General features: G+C 34.7%; 3 protein-coding genes across 3 annotated transcripts; 1 reads left to right on the top strand and 2 right to left on the bottom strand.

The window, feature by feature from the left end:
* Positions 1–512: 512 nt before the first annotated feature.
* On the bottom strand, positions 513–2,034 carry RSM24 (37S ribosomal protein S24, mitochondrial). Its single transcript, XM_062878543.1, has 3 exons — positions 1,394–2,034; positions 1,051–1,340; positions 513–998 (listed from the first exon to the last, which is right to left on the bottom strand). Exons 1-3 carry the CDS (start codon positions 1,953–1,955, stop codon positions 729–731), a joined length of 1,122 nt encoding a protein of 373 aa, XP_062732034.1. The 5' UTR covers positions 1,956–2,034; the 3' UTR covers positions 513–728.
* On the top strand, positions 1,235–4,377 carry ALG13 (N-acetylglucosaminyldiphosphodolichol N-acetylglucosaminyltransferase catalytic subunit alg13). The gene is made up of 3 exons (XM_062878542.1): positions 1,235–2,979; positions 3,037–3,175; positions 3,237–4,377. The coding sequence occupies exons 1-3, from the start codon at positions 2,340–2,342 to the stop codon at positions 3,532–3,534; spliced, it is 1,077 nt and encodes a 358-aa protein (XP_062732033.1). The 5' UTR covers positions 1,235–2,339; the 3' UTR covers positions 3,535–4,377.
* Positions 4,378–4,812: 435 nt separating this feature from the next.
* AIP1 (WD40 repeat-like protein) lies at positions 4,813–7,295 on the bottom strand. Its single transcript, XM_062878541.1, has 2 exons — positions 6,744–7,295; positions 4,813–6,678 (listed from the first exon to the last, which is right to left on the bottom strand). Exons 1-2 carry the CDS (start codon positions 7,017–7,019, stop codon positions 4,951–4,953), a joined length of 2,004 nt encoding a protein of 667 aa, XP_062732032.1. The 5' UTR covers positions 7,020–7,295; the 3' UTR covers positions 4,813–4,950.
* Positions 7,296–18,656: the final 11,361 nt, after the last annotated feature.

The raw sequence follows: 18,656 nt of genomic DNA, 5'->3' as shown, positions 1-18,656 counted from the left end.
TGCAGCAGACAAGACGTGGGCGACACGTGTACTATCTTTCCATTCAGTGAAACGTTCGGGGGATCCTAAAGGAAATCAAGTTTATAGAAGGCTGAGATGGCATCCTCTGTGTGAACTGCAATGGAAGTCAACTAACCATCTGCATGCAGGGGTCATCTGTAGCATCCCCCTCTCGAGTGTCACAAGTCGAGTGGCACAAGTTGGCCCAAACATTTGGTGCTGGATGCTACCCCACCCTCTCAAAGACAAAGGGCTGCCGAGGCTCCCACCTTCAAACATTTGATTGTTCGAGGAGCCAGAACTGCTCCAAAAAGCGAAGAATTTCGATCGACGGTTTCTTTTTAATTCCCGAAGTGAGAAACCCGCCAGCTTGATAAGCATTCGTGGATATGCTCCGGTCGGGACGTGGGGGCCGTTTCGGAGCCTCCCAGGTACCAGGTTCATGCTTGACGTCTCTGGCAAGCCAAGTTGGCAACCCATTGAGATTTTAACGAGAGAAAGCTATAGGGTTAGGGGTTGTGGGGGTGCAAGGCTTGCTTCAGGGGTCGCCCCTTAACCTTCAACACCAACAGTCAGTAACAATCGTTTATTATACACATTTGACATGTTCTCTTTGCTTTTTACAGATGATGTACATTTCCCGCACCAACTACGACAGCCGCCAGCCAACATACCACCAGGCGGCTGACGGTAGTGGCGCCGGGTGAGAACCCTCTCACACCCTCTCTCTATAGAGGCTTGACCCGCACTGCCACGGGCTCCTTCTCCTTCGACGCAGAGAGCGTAGAAAGCGCGCCCTGTTGGATCACCTTTACACCATCAATCAGTTGACTGTTCTGTCTCTTGTTATGATCCAGCTTCAAAGACTCTCGCCTCTGAGCCAAGAGCTGCTGCCTTCGTTGGTTTGACATGTACCACTCCTTGGGGTACTTCGGGATGCTCTTGAACTTGTGGTGCCGGGTGTCCAAGGGGATGTCCTCAAACGTATCCGTGGGGTCCTAGATGATCTGATCAGCATTATGGTCTCGGTAGAGGATCGATTCATCCTACCTTGGCCGCAGTGATCAACTTGGCAATCGTGTCACCAAGCCATCTCTTGTTCTGGGCTGGGAGTTCGAATTTCTCGCAACTCATTTTGATGATTCCCCTTTCTGGGTTGTATCTGGCACCCGCCAGTTTGCGAAGCTTGTCTCGCTGTACCTCGGTGAGCTCGAACAAATCCCGGGGGTCAAACTCGACCACGACCTTGCGGTCAGCAGGGTGGAATTCACCCATATATGTGGTGTACCGGAAACGAAGAACCTCATTATTCTTGGGCGGCACGAACTTCTTTGCGAATTCTGGCGGGTGTTAGTACCACATACTCTCAGCAGCATGACTCAGAGGCACGTACTCGAAAGCAATGGCATCTCCCACACGGCAATACGTGCGTATTCTCTGTACTCGCGGTGCTCCTCCAGCTTGGCGTGACCCATAGCCATCATGTCATTCTCCTCAAAGTCGTCCTCCCCAACCTCGTCGGTGATCAAGTCGGTGTCCTGCTCTTCCTCGTGCCAGAAAGAGTTTCTCCTAGCACGTACAGGTGCTCTCAGAGGGGCAAACTCCTTGTCAATTTCTTTGACAATCTGCTGCTCCTCCATCTTCTCCTCGTTTGGCTTGTTCTCCCAGCTCGTCAGGGCCTGCTGAACGGCAGCCCGGTCGGCCTCGGCCAACTCGTCGTTTTCCAGAGAGTACCTCAACTGTTCGCCCAAATCTTGGAAGACCTTGCCCTCATATGGCTCAGGAAACTCGAAATTGTCGCTGGGGTCTTTCCAGCCCTTTTTGCGACCTGGGCGAGCGCATTGCGGGGCGGTTGTGGTCAAGGCCCGGCGCAGGAGGGGGGACGCTGCAGGTCGTGCTGATAATTGTCTGCTAGCCCGAAGGCATAGCCGGAGAGAATTGGCGGCGGAAGCCATCCCGGGAAGTTGGGGTCGGTCGGGATCGGTGGAGGGGTGCTTACACGGGGGGCTTCCACTGCGCGGCCGGAACTTCTCGTCGCCAAAAATTTGGAGTTTGGCCCAGCCGCTCGGTGCTAGCTGAGCTGAGCTTGGCTGAGCACGAGCCACATCTTTGCGCCACACTTGGACTTGCACATTCCAAGTTGCGAGCACTTGCCAGTGCTGTGACAAGAGCCCTCATGGCCAAATGAAAGAAATATCTGCTCTTTAACTGAGAGCTTAACTTTATTTTACCTCCTTCTCTTCACTTCGTTCCCAGAATTTGGTGGAATTGCAAAGATAATCTTAACCACCCTCAGCATTCGCACTGGCTAGCTCACAGCCACAAGAAACAACGACAGCATGACCACTTCAACTTCCAGGGCCGCTACACCACCGAGTCTTGCCTACTCGGTAGCTGGGACCCTCAACAAGACAGGGGACTCTCACCACGGCGGTTCCCAGCAAAAGCCCGACCCTGAACGTGTGAGGAACCTCTCAAGGTCGTTCGATATCGATATGATGCCCGATAACGATAACGGGACATTGCCGGCTGCCATCACTAACACGGACGCCACCTGTCCCGATTCGGACAGGAGCCAAGACAATGTGCACTGTTTGGACCTCACATCTAGTTCAACATCAACATCAACACCCAGTTCTGCCCCTCAAATGGCCTCGACTGAGGAATCCCCAGTCCTCTCTGGACGTAACTGTTTTGTCACCATCGGCTCGATCGCTTCTTTCCTGCCTCTTCTCGAGCAGGTCATCACTGGCCCTTTCCTCACTCGCCTACAGGTCGCCGGGTTCAGGAAGTTGACGGTCCAATGTGGTCCTAACCTTGCTTGGTTTGAGACTCAGCTCGAGGCCTTGCGCTCAGGGGAGTTGCTGGCAGACTTGCAGGTGGAGTGCTTCTCCTATGCTCCTGTTCTAAAGCCTTATATGCTGGAATGCCGTGGCGAGCAAGGCAAGAGCTTGGCAGGGTGCGTCATTGCGCACGCAGGTGAGCTCTTTGCTTAACACTCATACCCGGGAGTTGAGAAAGCTAATATTTAAACAGGTGCGGGAACCATTCTCGAAGTCAGAAGATATGGGGCTCCCTTGATTGTGGTGCCCAATCCAACATTGATGGATAATCACCAACTGGAGCTTGCTGTGGAGGTACAAAGGCAGGGCTGGGCGGTCCATGGGAAGATTGAGTAAGTATTCAGTTCCCAGGAGCTCGGACATCTTGTAGAGCCAAAATTAACAGTGCTACAGCAACCTTCCCCATGCCATTGACAAAGTCCTACAGCTCATCCAAAAAGGCAGGCTGGACCACCTTCCCCCATACAGGCCTGCGCCGTTCCCTGTCCCGGAGGCAGAACGCTTCAAGCTCTTCGATTGGGTGGTACTGACGTGTTATCCAGAGGAGTTTGAGCGCAAGAAACACTTGTTGCAACTGGAGTCGCTTGACAAGAGACAGGAAACCCGGGAGAAAGCTGGAACTGGGGCTGGCAGCCCAACTCTTGACGCCGCTGTCGAGCCAGCTGACGCCGCACGGATGCAACTGGACTAGAAATCCAATTGTGATGGCAGCGGTGACACAGTGTCGGAAATTCAAATTGGGCAGCGCGATGTTGCCGTTGTGGTGAAGACTACCATACCGGACTCGAAGTGCTCTGCACGACTGAGCGAGTCGATGCGAGAATATAAGCACACTACGCCAGTTAAGGAGAAGTCTGATGTGAACTGCCCTGTACTGGTAGAAGGACAGGATTTGGGACGCCAGACATCACTGCTGAAAGATCCGAGATCTCCGGCTGCCACCGACTGCAACCCCGCGGGCAAGCTAGACAAGTTAATCGACAACCTTTTCTTGTCTCTAGCGAAAACTCTTTGTTGGGTCTTCAGACTGGTCTTTGCGTTGGTGTGGGTACTGTTTCTAATTCTTGCACACGCTCTCTTCTGGTCGGGTGTGGTCCTCTGTGTTGGAATCGCCGCCCCTCTTTGGTTGGATGGTCGCACTCTATGCTGGAATTGCCGCTAGGGCCTACTGTGATGTCTGGGTACGCTTTGTGATGGATCTCGTCAGTCTGGTATCTCAGTTGGGGAACGTACGAGAGTGGCTATGAATGGAATCGATCAATTCGAGAGAAGAGAGAGAGCTAAAATGGAGAGGAAGAAGCACAACACCGTTGAAATCCGCATGAGACCGAGGGTAAAAACTAGAAGAAACAGACGGGAGTTGGCTGAATGTGGGTTTATTGGGAAAGATCACTGGGAGAGGGCAATCTAACTGGGCCGGCGGGTCTAGGGAACAGATTACCGACAATACAACTGGTAGCTCGAGGGTCCATTGATGAACATGTGTTGGGAGTTTAGTAGGATGTCGGGGGTAGCTTTGCTCATGTACAGAGATTCAAGCTGTCCAGCAGATACATGTGACGTCTTGCGTCTATAGATGTAGCTACATTTGCCAAATCAGTTGGAAGTCATCGCGGTGGTTTGATTCTTTTACTGATACTGTCTTTTGACCAGATTCATGTGTTTCCGTGGCGTGATAGTATAGCGGTTATTACATTCCCGAGTTTGAGCGAAGATCCAGATTCAACTCCTGGTCCGTCACACAGTGTACTTGATTTCCAGCGGTTGCTTTTTTTAGCCATTTTCTTTTTCCATGTACCTTTTTTCTTTAGAATAGGTATAGGCTATCAAAGTCTAAAGAAGTGTATTAGAGGGTCACTGAACAAACTTTTATTGGTGAGCTTTTCAACCTGTCATCCTTAGGGCTGGTGTAAGCGTAGGTGTTGTTCATGATACCATCATCATATCCCTATACCACACATATATCAACTTGAGCTACACAAACTCCATCTATTAACAAGTCTATACTCTTCATTAAAAAACAGCAGTAACGCCGGCTAGGTAACCACCATTAATATACCATACCATACATGAACTCATAAACGCTTCATTCCTTCCTTTTCCCTCCTTACTGCAAATTCTTCACATTCCACACCTTAACAGCAGCATCTCCACCCGAGCTCACAACCTTTTTATCCCCCTCCACAAACGCAACCCCATACACCCCATCCTTGTGCGCATTCGCAGCCTTGACTCTGCTCCCCGGCTTCGCCAAACTCCAGACAAAAACATTCGTGTCCAACCCCCCCGACACCGCGTGCGTCCCCGCCTTGTTCCACGCAATGCTCAACACCCTCGCCGTGTGGGAGGACCACCTGTCGGTGGCCACCTCCCACGAGCCGGTGGTGTATACGACAATCTTGCCAGACGAGTTACCCGCCGCGAGGTGCTCTCCCTCCGGGTGGAATGACAGTGTTGAGATGGCGGCGGTGGAGTTGGTCAGTTTCTTGGTCGGGGAGAGGTTGCCTCCGCTGCCGAGGTTGTATACCTGGACCGTGTTGTTGTCTGCGCCGACGGCGACATAAGAGCCGCTGATGGCGATGGTGGTGGGGGTGTAGCTTACGGGTGTTTCGCCGAGAAGTTTGCCGTCGCTGTCGTAGATGGCGATGCTGGAGTTGAGAGCGACCGCGATCGTGCCGTCCGAAGACGCCGAGATGCCCTTGGGTTGCGAGCTGAGCTTCACTGGGGAGGCGAGGAACAGGTTTGTAGCCTCGTCGATGATGCGGAGGGTGTCGTCCCAGCCGACGCTGTAGACCCTGCCACCGGCCGAGGCGAACTGAACGACTTGGTTGGAGTGCGCCTCGCCTTCTGGGGCCTTCCCGACGCCAGTCCCAATGTCCCAGGCGACCACCTTGCCGTCGAAGCTGCCGGTTGTGACCTTGGTTCCGTTGCTGTTTGAGGTGACCGAAAGCGCGGTGACGCTCTTGTTGTGGCCTTCAATTACTGCTTGTGGGGTAGAAGAGCCAACGGTGAAATAGTTCAAATCACCGCTCAAGCTCAAACTGACGATAATTTCCTGCGGCCCACGAGTCCAAACAACACCAACCTGCTGATCTTGAGGGTTGGAGCTCCCTTCCTCACCAATCTTCCACGTTGCAATATTCTCCCCCGACTGCACATCCCACACCCTAACCGTCTTATCCGCGCTCGCCGTCACAAACCTCTTCGAGTCCTTATTCCAGCTCACACCCAAGATACTCCCTGCATGAATCCCCTCCCCAACCACCTTAAGCGGCTCCCCAGTCTTGCCGTCATAAATCTGAATCCTCTTATCACTCCCCACCGTCACCAACCACGACCCATCAGGGCTGAACTCGGTCCCCTGAACAAACCCCTTGTGCAGCCCCGTCGCCTTGCTGTTGAACTTGAACGGCACGCCATGCAGGAAGCACATGCTCCCATCGTCCGACACCGTCGCCGCGCGAAGCGGGCGCTGCTGCCGGATCGCCACCGCGTTGATGACCTTGCTGTGCCCGGACACCTCGCCGACCGAGTTGCCGCTGTCGGCAGTGATGCAGTGGCCGAACCTCTCGCGGCCGTCACCGACGGCGATGACGCGCTGCGAGTCCCCGTCCCAGGCGATGTCGGTGATGCGGCCCGAGATGATGGGGTATTCGCCTTTTGTGTTGACTGCCTCGACTGAGTCCCAGACACGGATCTTGCCCGAGATGTCGCCCGAGGCGACGTAGAAGCCGGAGGGGGAGAACTTGGCTACGGTGGTGGTGGTGGTGTGGGAGGTGTATTGCTTGGAGGAGGAGGGGTTGGTGAGGGAGCGGAGGAAGATTGATTTGCCGGACTGTTGAAGGGGTTATACATTAGAGATTATGATGTATATCAAGATAAAGAAGCAACGGGACGTACAGCGAAAGCTATTTGCTCCCCCTTTGGATCGGCCGAGAGCTGGGTTGGCTGGCCGCGGGTTGTCGCCGGGGAGGCGGCGAAGATCTTGTCGAGCTCGATAGACATTTTGGTGATATCACGACTGATTATGCAAGGTATGGAAAGAGAGAGGAGAGAATTACTCGCAGATTGAGTGGCTATGAAGTTGAGTTTACTGAGGAGGGAGATTTGCGGTGTGTTTTGGTTGTGCCAGCAACTTTCCAGGTTGGGAGCTATGGATGGAGCCTTGAAGCTCATGGCGGTGTCGCGGGACGTGGGTGGGGTTCTGCTTGCACGGTTGCGGGGCAGCAACCGCCAAACCGCAGCTGATGACGCCTGAATGCGACGCCGTGGCTGAAACGAGGAGCTGAAACCCTCTGTGGCTGGGTATCTTAATGCTGATATCGCCAGCCATGTTAGGGGCGTTCAGGAGAACTCCAAAATAGGGTTAGGGTTGATAGGATGCTACATTGGGCAATGGAAAAGGGTGTGCCCTGGCAACCGAGCACTGTGAGAAGTTCAACAGAATACGAGGAGACATGACGATAGTCGAGTGGAGTCACCCTAGAGAATGTCCTCTGCATAATATCTATCTATGGATGGAAGTAAGAGCCTAATAAGTCTATACACTTTTCCAACTTTTTTAAATATTAACGTGTGACTTTTTAATCTGATAGGGTAAAAAATAGGTGTATTTCATTTATTTTTTATAAGGTATATGTACTTCTAATTAAGCTTTTTTTTTATAAATTAAAGTATTTATAATAATAGTAAATAAGTTAACTCTCAGCTTTAAGCACCTACTGAAGCCTTCGTAATATATTATAAATAAATGTATAAACTATTTATTAATGTTATTATTTAAGCTACTTTAATTACCTAATATAAACTTTGAAATATAAAACTTTAATTTTGAAGTTAATCATATAAATCCTGGTTATATATAATAGATAAAATAAAATAACGTACATTATAAGCGAGTGCACCATATAAGGGAGTGCACTACTTTTTAAGCGACGTGCCATTTTTCTACGTAACATCGACTTTTTCTACATAACCCAATATACCTCCTACTTTAAAGGAAGCTATGGTGATCCTAGCCCTCGAAGCTCTTAAAAAAGATAAAAATCTTAGCCTCCAAGCTACAGGAAAGATCTATAAAGTCTACTATACGACTCTTTTACGACGACGCGCTAACTAACTGTCACAGTTAACCCAACGGCAGGTCGCGCAGTATGTGGGGCGCGGGGCGTCCCTAGCCAATCATTAAGGAAACCAGGAGGCAGCCAATCAAGGCTGGCCAGAAGTGCTACGGCGCCAAGAGGCCTGAGCAGTCTGCAGGATGCAAGATACTACGGGTGATCGAAGGCATAGCACGACGAGCACTTCGCAGGATGTAAAGTGCTAGGAGTAATCGGGGCCGTAGCAGGGCGAGTACCTCAGGGCCCCGAGGTCTATATATACGGAGGAACTAGCTAGTGTAAATAGATAGTTCCGTAATATATAATTTAAGCTTATATTTACGGTATTTTATATTTATATTAAAATATTTTATCGTATACTATTTAGCTATACCGAACTAGGATTATTTAGGAATAGCCTTTAACCGGTATCCTTTTTAAAGGTTCTAAATAAAAGTTCGTTATACGTTATATATTTACTTTAATTTTATTATAAATAAATTAAAGATATTTAAACGCTATAGCCGAAAATACTAATATTTAATTTACTATCGATTAACTTCTAATATATATCTAGGAACTTAAAAATAAACCGCGAATCTCGTATAACTCTTTTACGTAAAAAAAATACTATATTTTATTAAAAATTTAATACTTTACGTAAAGAAAAAAATCGCGTTAAGCTCGAAATTCCGGATCGCTATGAAGGAGTTAAAGGAGAATTAAAAAGATTTTTAATTTAGTTTAAAGTATATTTTTAATATTATTCTTTTTATTTTTTAAACGAACCGTTTAAAGTAATATACGTTACGTTTAAACTTAAAAATAAAGTATTTATTTAGTTCGAGCCGATTTTAAAAAATTATTTTAATAATAAGGACGATAAGTAAGAAAAAGTTATAAATTTTTTTTTTAAATTATATAAAAAGTTCGAAAAAAAGATTAAAAAGGTATTTAAGAAATATAATAAAAATAAATATATTTAAAAGTAATTAATTAACTTAAAGTAAATTAGATTTATTATTAATTATATTATAATATTTAAAATAAATATATTTTATAATAAAATTAACGATAAAGGATTAATATAATTATTTTATAACGGGTTTAAAAAAAGGTTAAAGATAAGTTATATCGAGAGGAACGACCGGAGATAATTAATAAATATATTATAATAGCGGTCCGTATCGACGATTAATAATATTAATATTATAAAAAGTATAAAAGTATATATATATAAAGACCTTACCGACTTAACGATAAAAAAAACGACTATACGGGACTTATATTTTAAGGATTACGTACGTAAGGCCTATAAAAATTAATATTATATAATAATAAAGGCCGTAAGGCTAGAACTAAAGTAAGGATAATCTTAAATATTTTAATTATAGTAAAGTAAAATATTTTAAAAAAGATTATTAAGTACTTAAACAACTTAATTAAAAAAAAAAGATTATAGTTACTATTATATTAAAGGGATTAAAGGTTATAGAGGTAATAACTATTTAATATTAATAAAGTAAAGTAGTAAGATTAAAGGAAAGGGATTTTTAAATATAAATATTATAGGATTAATTAGTACGGATTATTACGGAAATTATTATAAAAATCGTTAAAAGTAATAATCTTATGTAAAAACCTATTAAATAAATATTATTAAAAAGGTAGTACGGTAAATATAGATTCATTATTTTATAAAATATATTATAATTTATAAAGTTTATATATAAAAACTAAAAAAAAATATTAAAAAAGTAAAAAGATTATTAATATTGGAATCGCAAAATTATTAAAAAATATATTAATATTTATATAATATATATTTTATAAAAGAAATATAATATAATTTTATTTTAAATATCCGGAATATCGGAAAATACTTTAGTTTTAATATATTATATATAAATATATAAAATATTATTAAAGTAACTTACTATACGGCTATTAGCCGGTATATAAAGTAAGTAAAGAAAGTAAATTATAATTAATTAGGAAAACTATAATTAAATAAAAAAAAGTTTAATAAAAGGATTTAAATAATTACTTTTTATAAAAGATTTAAACCTCGGTTAAATTAAAAAATAACCTTTAAATTATATAAATTATATTAAAATATATAAAATATTATATTAAATACTTAGAAAATTAAAATATAAATAATAATATATACTTTTAAAGGAAATAATATTAAAATAATATTTAAGTTTAAATTATACTATATATTTATAGGAAAAGGTTAAACGATATTATTAAAATAAAATATATAAAATTAAGTAAAAAAATTATTATTAAACGAAAATATAAAAAATATTAAAGAAGTAAAAAATAAAAAATAAAAAGAAATTAAGTAAATATAATTAAAAAACTTTATATTACTAATTAATTTAGAGTAAAAAAATATTTTTAAACGATATAATTATTTGAAAAATAATTCGCGGTTTTTCGCGAGGACCGTTAATCTTTAACGGATTATAAATAGTATTTTCGAAAGTATTAACGTAAAGTAAAGGTATAGAATAACGATTTAAAATTTATTAGCGAGGTCGTTACTATATAAAAAAATAGTAAAAGAAATAAATACCTTTAAATTATTATATATTAAAAGGATTTTTAAGTAATAATATTAATAAACGGTAGTATAGAAATAAACTTAATTTTATTATAATTCGTATATTAAACCCGGATACTATAGTAAAAAAAAAAGAATAGATCGTTATATAAAAATTATTTTATACGTAAAAGGTTTATAAAGAGATACTATCCTTAAATATTATAATCGAAAGAAAAATAATTTTAATTATATTTAATATTATAAATATAAGACCCTCGAAAAATATAATTTTAAAATAATTATAATATAAAAATTATAATTTAAATATCGATTAAAGGAATAGTAATTATTTATATTAAAAAAACCTTAAAAATATTTAATTAACGATAAAAAATTAAAAATATATATAAAATAAAATATAAAATAAATACCCTTTATAGTATTATTATGAAGAGTTTAAAAAGTAATAATATACTTTATTAATATAAATAGTAAAATCGAAAAAATAAAGTTAATAACGTTAATAAAAATATTAAAAATTAATAAATACGTTTATTATAATAATATGAAAAAAAATAAAAAAACAGTAATACCGGTAAAATATCGAGGATACTTAACCTTTACGGTTAAGTGTCACAGTTAACCCAACGGCAGGCCGCGCAGTATGTGGGGCGCGGGGCGTTCCCAGCCAATCATTAAGGAAACTAGGAGGCAGCCAATCAAGGCTGGCCAGAAGTGCTACGGCGCCAAGAGGCCTGAGCAGTCTGCAGGACGCAAGATGCTACGGGTGATTGTGACGAACCCCTATCCAGAACCTCTGAAAGGGATACCGGTTAAAGGCTGCTTCTGAATAATTTTGGTTCGGTATAGCTAAACAGTGTACGATAAGATATCTCAATATAAATACTAAATACCGTGAATATAAGCTTAAAATTATATATTACGGAACTATCTATCTATACTAGCTAGTTCCTCCGTATATATATAGACCTTATACTAAACTATATTTACTTCTTATTTAGTACCTTTAGTATACTAATTACGATTATTTAGTTTACTTAATACCTTAATTAGACTAAGCACTCTATTTAATCTATTTAGTACCCTTAACGTACTAATTAATCGTCCTTTACTATAATTAGCTATTCTCGTACGTTTTTCCGATTAGCCTCTATTTCCGTAGCCCTATAACCCGTCCTAAACTAAAGTTATAATACGATACTCCCCCTCTTAAACTAACGCCCCGGTAATTTAATTCGTTAATCTCTCTTATTAATAACTTTAAATAAGTTTTCTTTTTTTATTATTAACTTTATATAATATTTAACTATATTAAGAAATCTACGCCGAAAGGTCCTTCTAATACCCTTCGTTATTAAAATCTTATAGCCGCTATTTATATTTCCGGTAACGAAATACTTCCTTACTTTTCCTACGAGGCCTTTAATATCTCCGATTACCGCATTTTCGAATACTCTTTTAAATATAATTATTATATACGTTCCGGTCGCTCCGACTATAACGTCCTAAATTTTACTTCCGCCTTAATAACCTCCCTACGTCGTTAGAAAGAAAAACTAAACGTTAAAGAATAATAAATTTATATAACTATATTATAAGCCGCTTCGAAACTTTTACGGGTAGAAACCTAGTACTATATTTTCATTATTAAATTCCGTTACTTCGCCGTTCGCGAAAAGCGGGTAATTAAAGATTTAAAATAAAAAAAAATATAGGTTTCTTCTACTATTAATCCTTCTTTAGCCTTTCCTCTCGACTAAACCTCTAATATATTAAATTAGTCTAACTAATTTCTGCCTAACGACCTATCTTTTAATCCTAATATAGCCGGTCCTTCTTTCCTATCTATATAAAACGCTACCGGTAATACGCCTTTCCCTTCCTAAAGTAATTAAGGTACGTAATACTATTTATATTTAATCCTCCGTATACCTTTTAACCTTATAATATAGTATATAATACGCCGACTATTTTACCGGAAATATAGGTTCGATTCTTACCGAAATTCTTTTAGCTTTATTTTATAGTTATCCGGCTATAAACTAAAGTTAGTTTTTTATCGTTCGTTAATAATACTTTTTTTTATAATAATAAAAATATATAATATTAGTTAAGCCTAAATTCCGTTTTACCTTTTAACCTTATAGTATAATATATAATATATTAATTATTTTATCGGAAACGTAAATTCGACTTTTATTAAGATTTTTCTAGGCTTAAAAGGGCCTAGTAAAGTCCTTTTATACCCGGATTTATTTTTATTTATTTAGGTTTTAACCGGTCTAAATATTATTAATAAAATTCTTTTAACTTTTTTAAATAATTAAAATATATTTATAACTTTTATAAATTATTTATAATTAAATATTTTAATTAATTAATTAAATACTTTAATTAACTTTTATTAAACTATAAATTTAATATTTTTTTTATATTATATTTTTCTTTTTCGTTTTTCGCTACGGCTTATATATTAGCCTTACTTATTAATAGTATAGGCTTTAAAAGTAAAATATAAAAAGTATATAACCGTAAATATATTATATAAAGTAGCTTTAGTTTAAATACCGTCTCCGATATCTTCCTTTTAACCTTAAACGGGCCTATTCGCTTATAGTTTAATTTCTTATTAGGTTTTTTGATATATAAATTATATATAAAAAGGAATATTATATTTTTCCTTTTAAAGCGAGGTTTTTTAAGCCTTTTAGTATTATAGTATTTCCGTATCCTTTTTTTTATAAACTTTAATTTTTATTTAAATTTATTATAAAATATATATATTTTATTTATTTTAATTTCGGCCCTAAATACCTTAACCGTAGATCTTTACCGTAAGTTTACTTCGTAGCCGAAATTTGCGACAAAAATATAACTTTCGTGGTTTTCGTTAGCGATATATTATATATTAATTATACCGTAAATAATAATTTAATTTAATTATTTTACTCGAAATTAATATAATTCCGTAAATATTATTTTATAATTTAATTAAGCCGTTCCGTTTAACCGTTTATTTAAAAGTAATATACTAATAACGCTTTACTTATTACCCCTAGCTTTATTATTAACGCTTTTTAAAATTTCGATACGAATTTAGTATTATAATTTATAATAAACTTTTTTAATTATATATATATTATTATAATATACTATAATACTATATCCGTTAATTACTTTACCGACTAAGTCTCTTTATATAATAAAAAGTATATTTATTTAATAAGCTTATCGATTACTATTAATATATTATTATACTTAACGGTAATTATTATATTTTTAAACTTTAATAATTTAATAATAAAGTTTATAGTAATTAAACTTTATAGCCGTTCCGCTATTAATAATAGCTTTAAAAATCTATAAAATTTATACTTTATAACCCTTATTCTTTCGTACGTATAGTATAATTAAATAGTTTCTTTAACGTCGTCTTTAATTTTTAATTAATTAAAGTATTACTTAATCTTTTCTATAGTTTTAACGATATTTATATATTTTCCGAGCTTTAATATATAAATATTGATTATTAATATTATCCGGTTATTTAGCTTTATATATATTTAATTTTTATATTATAGCCTTCCTTAATTATTTTTCTAAATACCTTATAGCTTTAGTTTTTCCTATTAATATTATTTTATAATATTATTATTTAATTTCCTTTAATATTTATTAAAAGTAATTTTTTTATAATATATTATATAATACTTTATCTATAATTATAATAAATATTTAAAAGTACTATTAAACGTTTCTTTAAATAATAATAATAACTTTTTAAATATATCTTTATAATAATCGGTACGCCGGCTAAATACATTTACCTTAACGTTTTCCGATCCCTTTTTATAATTAATTTAAAAATTAAATTCCGAAAGAAACTTTAATTATCGTATTTACTACGCGTTAAAGACCTTCGTAATAATAAAGTATTATAGATTTTTATAATCCGTATAAACCTATATTTTATATTTAGTATTATTAAAATATAGCCTTTACTTTTTAAACGCTTTAATAATAATAAATAGCTTTTTATTATAAATTAAATAGTTTTAACGTATTTCCTCGAGCTTTTTTTAAAAAAAAGTTATTAAATATAATTTATTATCGTTATTTTGCTATTTTAATTACTTACCAATCGTATAGTTTAATATATTTACTTTAACCTTAAATAATCGATTAAAGTTTAATAATTTAAGTATCGGGTCCTTTAAAATAATTTCTTTTAGCTTCTAAAAGGCCTACTTTTCTTCCTACTCCCACCGAAACTTTACGTTTTTTTTAATTAAATAATTAAAAAGCTTTATAATATTTATATATTCTCGAATAAATATTTTATAAAAGTTTATAAACCTTAAAAATTCTTTAATATATTTTTATAATTATAACGTAAGTTAAATCCTTAATTATTATAATTTTCTTAAGTTCTATATAAATTTTACTTAACGATATTAAATATTTTAAATATATTATTTTTTATACGTAAAACTCGCTTTTCTTTTTATTAATTAAAAGTCCGGCTCTATATAGTATATCGAGTATTTTTTATATATACCGTTTATATTTTTCTAAAATATATTAATAAATAAAGATATTATCGAAATAATATATTATTATTTTATCGAGGTACTTTTATATTATATAATTAATAAAAGATTAAAACGTCGTAGGTATATTAATTAACCTAAATAGTATTATAAGATATTCGAAATAATTATAAGATATACGAAATACTATTTTTTATTTATTTCTTTCTTTAATCCGTATATAAGTATACCCGATAAATATATTTAAGCGTATAAAGTATTACGCTTTTACTAATTAACTCCGTAATTTAAATATTAACGATAGTAAATAATTATTTTTTACTATTTTATTATTTAACTATTAATAATCTATATATAATCGTAAGCTTTTATTTTTTTTCGGTACGAAAAAAATAAAGTATTTTATTAGCGATATAAACTCTTTAATATAACCTCTTCTTAAATTTTTATTTAAATATTTCTATAGCTTTTTATTTTATTTATCGTTAATATGATATACTTTAAATAATTATAATTTAATTTCTTTTTTTAATTTAATTTTATAATCTTACGATCCTCGCTTTAAAAACCCTTTTAAATATTTAATCGTAAAAGCTAAATATCTTTAATATTTTACCGGTATTATATTTTTTTTACCTTTTTTTACGTTATTATAATAAATATATTTATTAATTTCCGATATTTCTATTAACGTTATTAACCTTACTTTTTCGATCTTACCGCTTATATTAATAAAGTATACTATTACTTTTTAGGTTTTTTATAATAGTATCGTAAAGGGTATTTATCTTATACTTTACTCTATATATATTTTTAATTTCTTATCGTTAACTAAATACTTTTAAGGTTCTTTTAATCGTAAATAACTATTATTCTTCTAATCGATATTTAGGTTATAGTCTTTATATTATAGTTATTTTAAAATTATATTTTTCGAGGGTTTTATATTTATAATATCGAATATAATTAAAATTATTTTTTTTTCGACTATAATATTTAAGGATAATATTTTTTTATAAACCTTTTATATATAAAATAATTTTTATGTAATAATCTATTCTTTCTTTTTCTTTTATAGTATCTAGGCTTAATATATAAACTATAATAAAATTAAATTTATTTCCGTACTACCGTTTATTAATATTATTATTTAAAGATCCCTTTATCGTATAATAACCTAGAGGCGTTTATCTCTTTTACTTTTTCCCTATATAATAACGACTTTACTAATAAACCTTAAATTATTATCTTATATTTTTACTTTACGCCGATACTTTCGAAAATACCGTTCGTAGTTTATTAAAGGTTAATAGCTTCCGTAAAAGGCCGTGAATTATTTTTTAAATAATTATATCGTTTAAAAATATTTTTCTATTTTAGGTTAATTAATAATATAAAGTTTTTTAATTATATTCGCCTAACTTTCTTTTATCGTTTATTTTTTACTTCTTTAATACTTTTTTATATCTTTATTCAATAACGGTTCTTTTATTTAATTTTATATATTTTATTTTAATAATATTATTTAACCTTTTCCTATAAATATATAGTATAGTTTAAACTTAAGTACTATTTTAATATTACTTTTTTTAAAGAGCGTACGCTATCGTCCGTGTTTTAACTTTCTACGTACTCGACGTAGTATCTTATATACTTTAGTACGATCTATATAACCTAAAGGCTATCCTTTAGTTTAACTAGAGCCTATATTTTTTATAAAAAATAATCGTTTAGGTCCTCCTATTAGGCCTTTTCTTACTTAACTATAATCTTTTTAATTAACTATAGTTTACTTTCCTTACTTACTTTATATATTAATTAATAGCCGTATAATAACTTACTTTAATAATACTCTATATATTTATATATAATATATTAAAATTAAAGTATTCTTTAATATTCCGGATATTTAAAATAAAATTATATTATATTTCCCTTATAAAATATATATTATATAAGTATTAATATATTTTTTAGTATTTTCGCGATTTTAATACTAACGACTTTTTTACTTTTTTAATATTTTTTTTAACTTTTATATATAAACTTTATAAGCTACAATATATCTTATAAAATAGTAAATCTATATTTACTATATTACCTTTTTAGTATCGTTTATTTAATTGGTTTTTATATAAGACTATTACCCTTAGCGATTTCCGTAATAATTTCTATAATAATTTATATTAATTAATTTTATAATATTTATATTTAAAAATCTCCTTCCTTATATTCTGCCTTTAACCTTTTTACTATTTCCTATAGCTTTTAGAACTTTACTTTCTTTTATTTAGCGTACTAATTAAATTCTTTTTTAATTTTACCGATCCGCCTTATTAATATCTAATAATTACTATTTCTATAACCCTCGGTCCCTTTAATATAGTAACTACGGCGATCTTTTTTTTCTAGCCGAATCGCTTAAATACCCGATAGTTTTTTTTAAAGTATCTTACTTTACTATAATTAAAATACTTAAAATTATCCCTACCTTAGCCCCGGCCTTATAGCCTCTACTACTATATAATATTAATCTCTATAGGCCTTACGTACGTAGTTTCTAAAACGTAAGTACCGTACAGTTATTTCTTCCTTTTATTATTAAATCGATAGGGTCCTTATACACGCGTATCTTTATATTCCTTACAGCGCTAATATTACCGATCGTCGATACGGACCGCTATTACGATATATTCGTTAATTATTTCCGGTCATTCCTATCGATATAGTTTATCTTTAATTTCTTCCTTAAACCTATTATAGAATAATTATATTAATCTTTTATCGTTAATTTTACTACGGAGTATATTTATTTTAAATACCGTAACGTAATTAGTAATAAATCTAATTTACTTTAAATTAACTAGTCGTTCCTAAATATACTTACTTTTATCGTACTTCTTAAATACCTCCTTAATTTTCTCTTCAAACTTTTTATATAATTTAAAATACTTTTTTATAACTTCCTTCTACTCGTCGTTTTTATTATTAAAATAATCTTTTAGGATTAACTCGAATTAAGTAAGTACTTTATCTTTAAGCCTAAACGTAACGTATATTACTTTAAACGGCTCGTCCGGGAAGCGGAAAGAGTAATATTAAAAATATACCTTAAGCTAAATTAAAAATCCCCCTAACTCTCCTTTAGCTCTTCTATAGTAATCCGGAGCCTCGAATTTAACGCGATCTCCCTCTTTACGTAAGGCGCCGAATTCCTAATAAAGTATAGTATTCTTTTACGTAAGAGAGTCGTACGAGATCCGTAACTTATCTTTAAACTCCTAGATATATATAAGAAGCTAATCGATAGTAGGTTAAGTACTAGTATCTTTAACTATAGCGTTTAAATACCTTTAATTTATCTATAATAAAGTTAAAGTAAATATATAACGTATAACGAATTTCTATCTAAAATCTCTAAAAGGGATACCGGTTAAAGGTTACTTCTGAATAATTCTAGTTCGGTATAGTTAAATAGTATACGATAAAATATTTTAATATAAATACTAAATACTATAAATATAAGCTTAAAATTATGTATTACGGAACTATTTATCTATACTAGCTAGTTCCTCCGTATATATATAGA

Source organism: Podospora bellae-mahoneyi, chromosome 4 (genome assembly GCF_035222275.1).
Source record: "Podospora bellae-mahoneyi strain CBS 112042 chromosome 4, whole genome shotgun sequence".
Lineage (NCBI taxonomy): Eukaryota > Fungi > Ascomycota > Sordariomycetes > Sordariales > Podosporaceae > Podospora > Podospora bellae-mahoneyi.
The sequence above is the reverse complement of the archived record's forward strand: the minus strand, read 5'-3'. Positions and strand labels throughout refer to the sequence as shown.

Bases quoted from the DNA above. Each gene is read 5' to 3' on its own strand.
- AIP1 (XM_062878541.1), bottom strand. From the start codon at position 7,019: ATGAGCTTCAAGGCTCCATCCATAGCTCCCAACCTGGAAAGTTGCTGG. The intron at 6,679-6,743 runs GTACGTCCCGTT...CCCCTTCAACAG, and splicing joins GGGAGCAAATAGCTTTCGCT to TCCGGCAAATCAATCTTCCT.
- RSM24 (XM_062878543.1), bottom strand. From the start codon at position 1,955: ATGGCTTCCGCCGCCAATTCTCTCCGGCTATGCCTTCGGGCTAGCAGA. The intron at 1,341-1,393 runs GTACGTGCCTCT...AACACCCGCCAG, and splicing joins GGAGATGCCATTGCTTTCGA to AATTCGCAAAGAAGTTCGTG. The intron at 999-1,050 runs GTAGGATGAATC...CAGATCATCTAG, and splicing joins AGTTGATCACTGCGGCCAAG to GACCCCACGGATACGTTTGA.
- ALG13 (XM_062878542.1), top strand. From the start codon at position 2,340: ATGACCACTTCAACTTCCAGGGCCGCTACACCACCGAGTCTTGCCTAC. The intron at 2,980-3,036 runs GTGAGCTCTTTG...ATATTTAAACAG, and splicing joins GTGCGTCATTGCGCACGCAG to GTGCGGGAACCATTCTCGAA. The intron at 3,176-3,236 runs GTAAGTATTCAG...ACAGTGCTACAG, and splicing joins GCGGTCCATGGGAAGATTGA to CAACCTTCCCCATGCCATTG.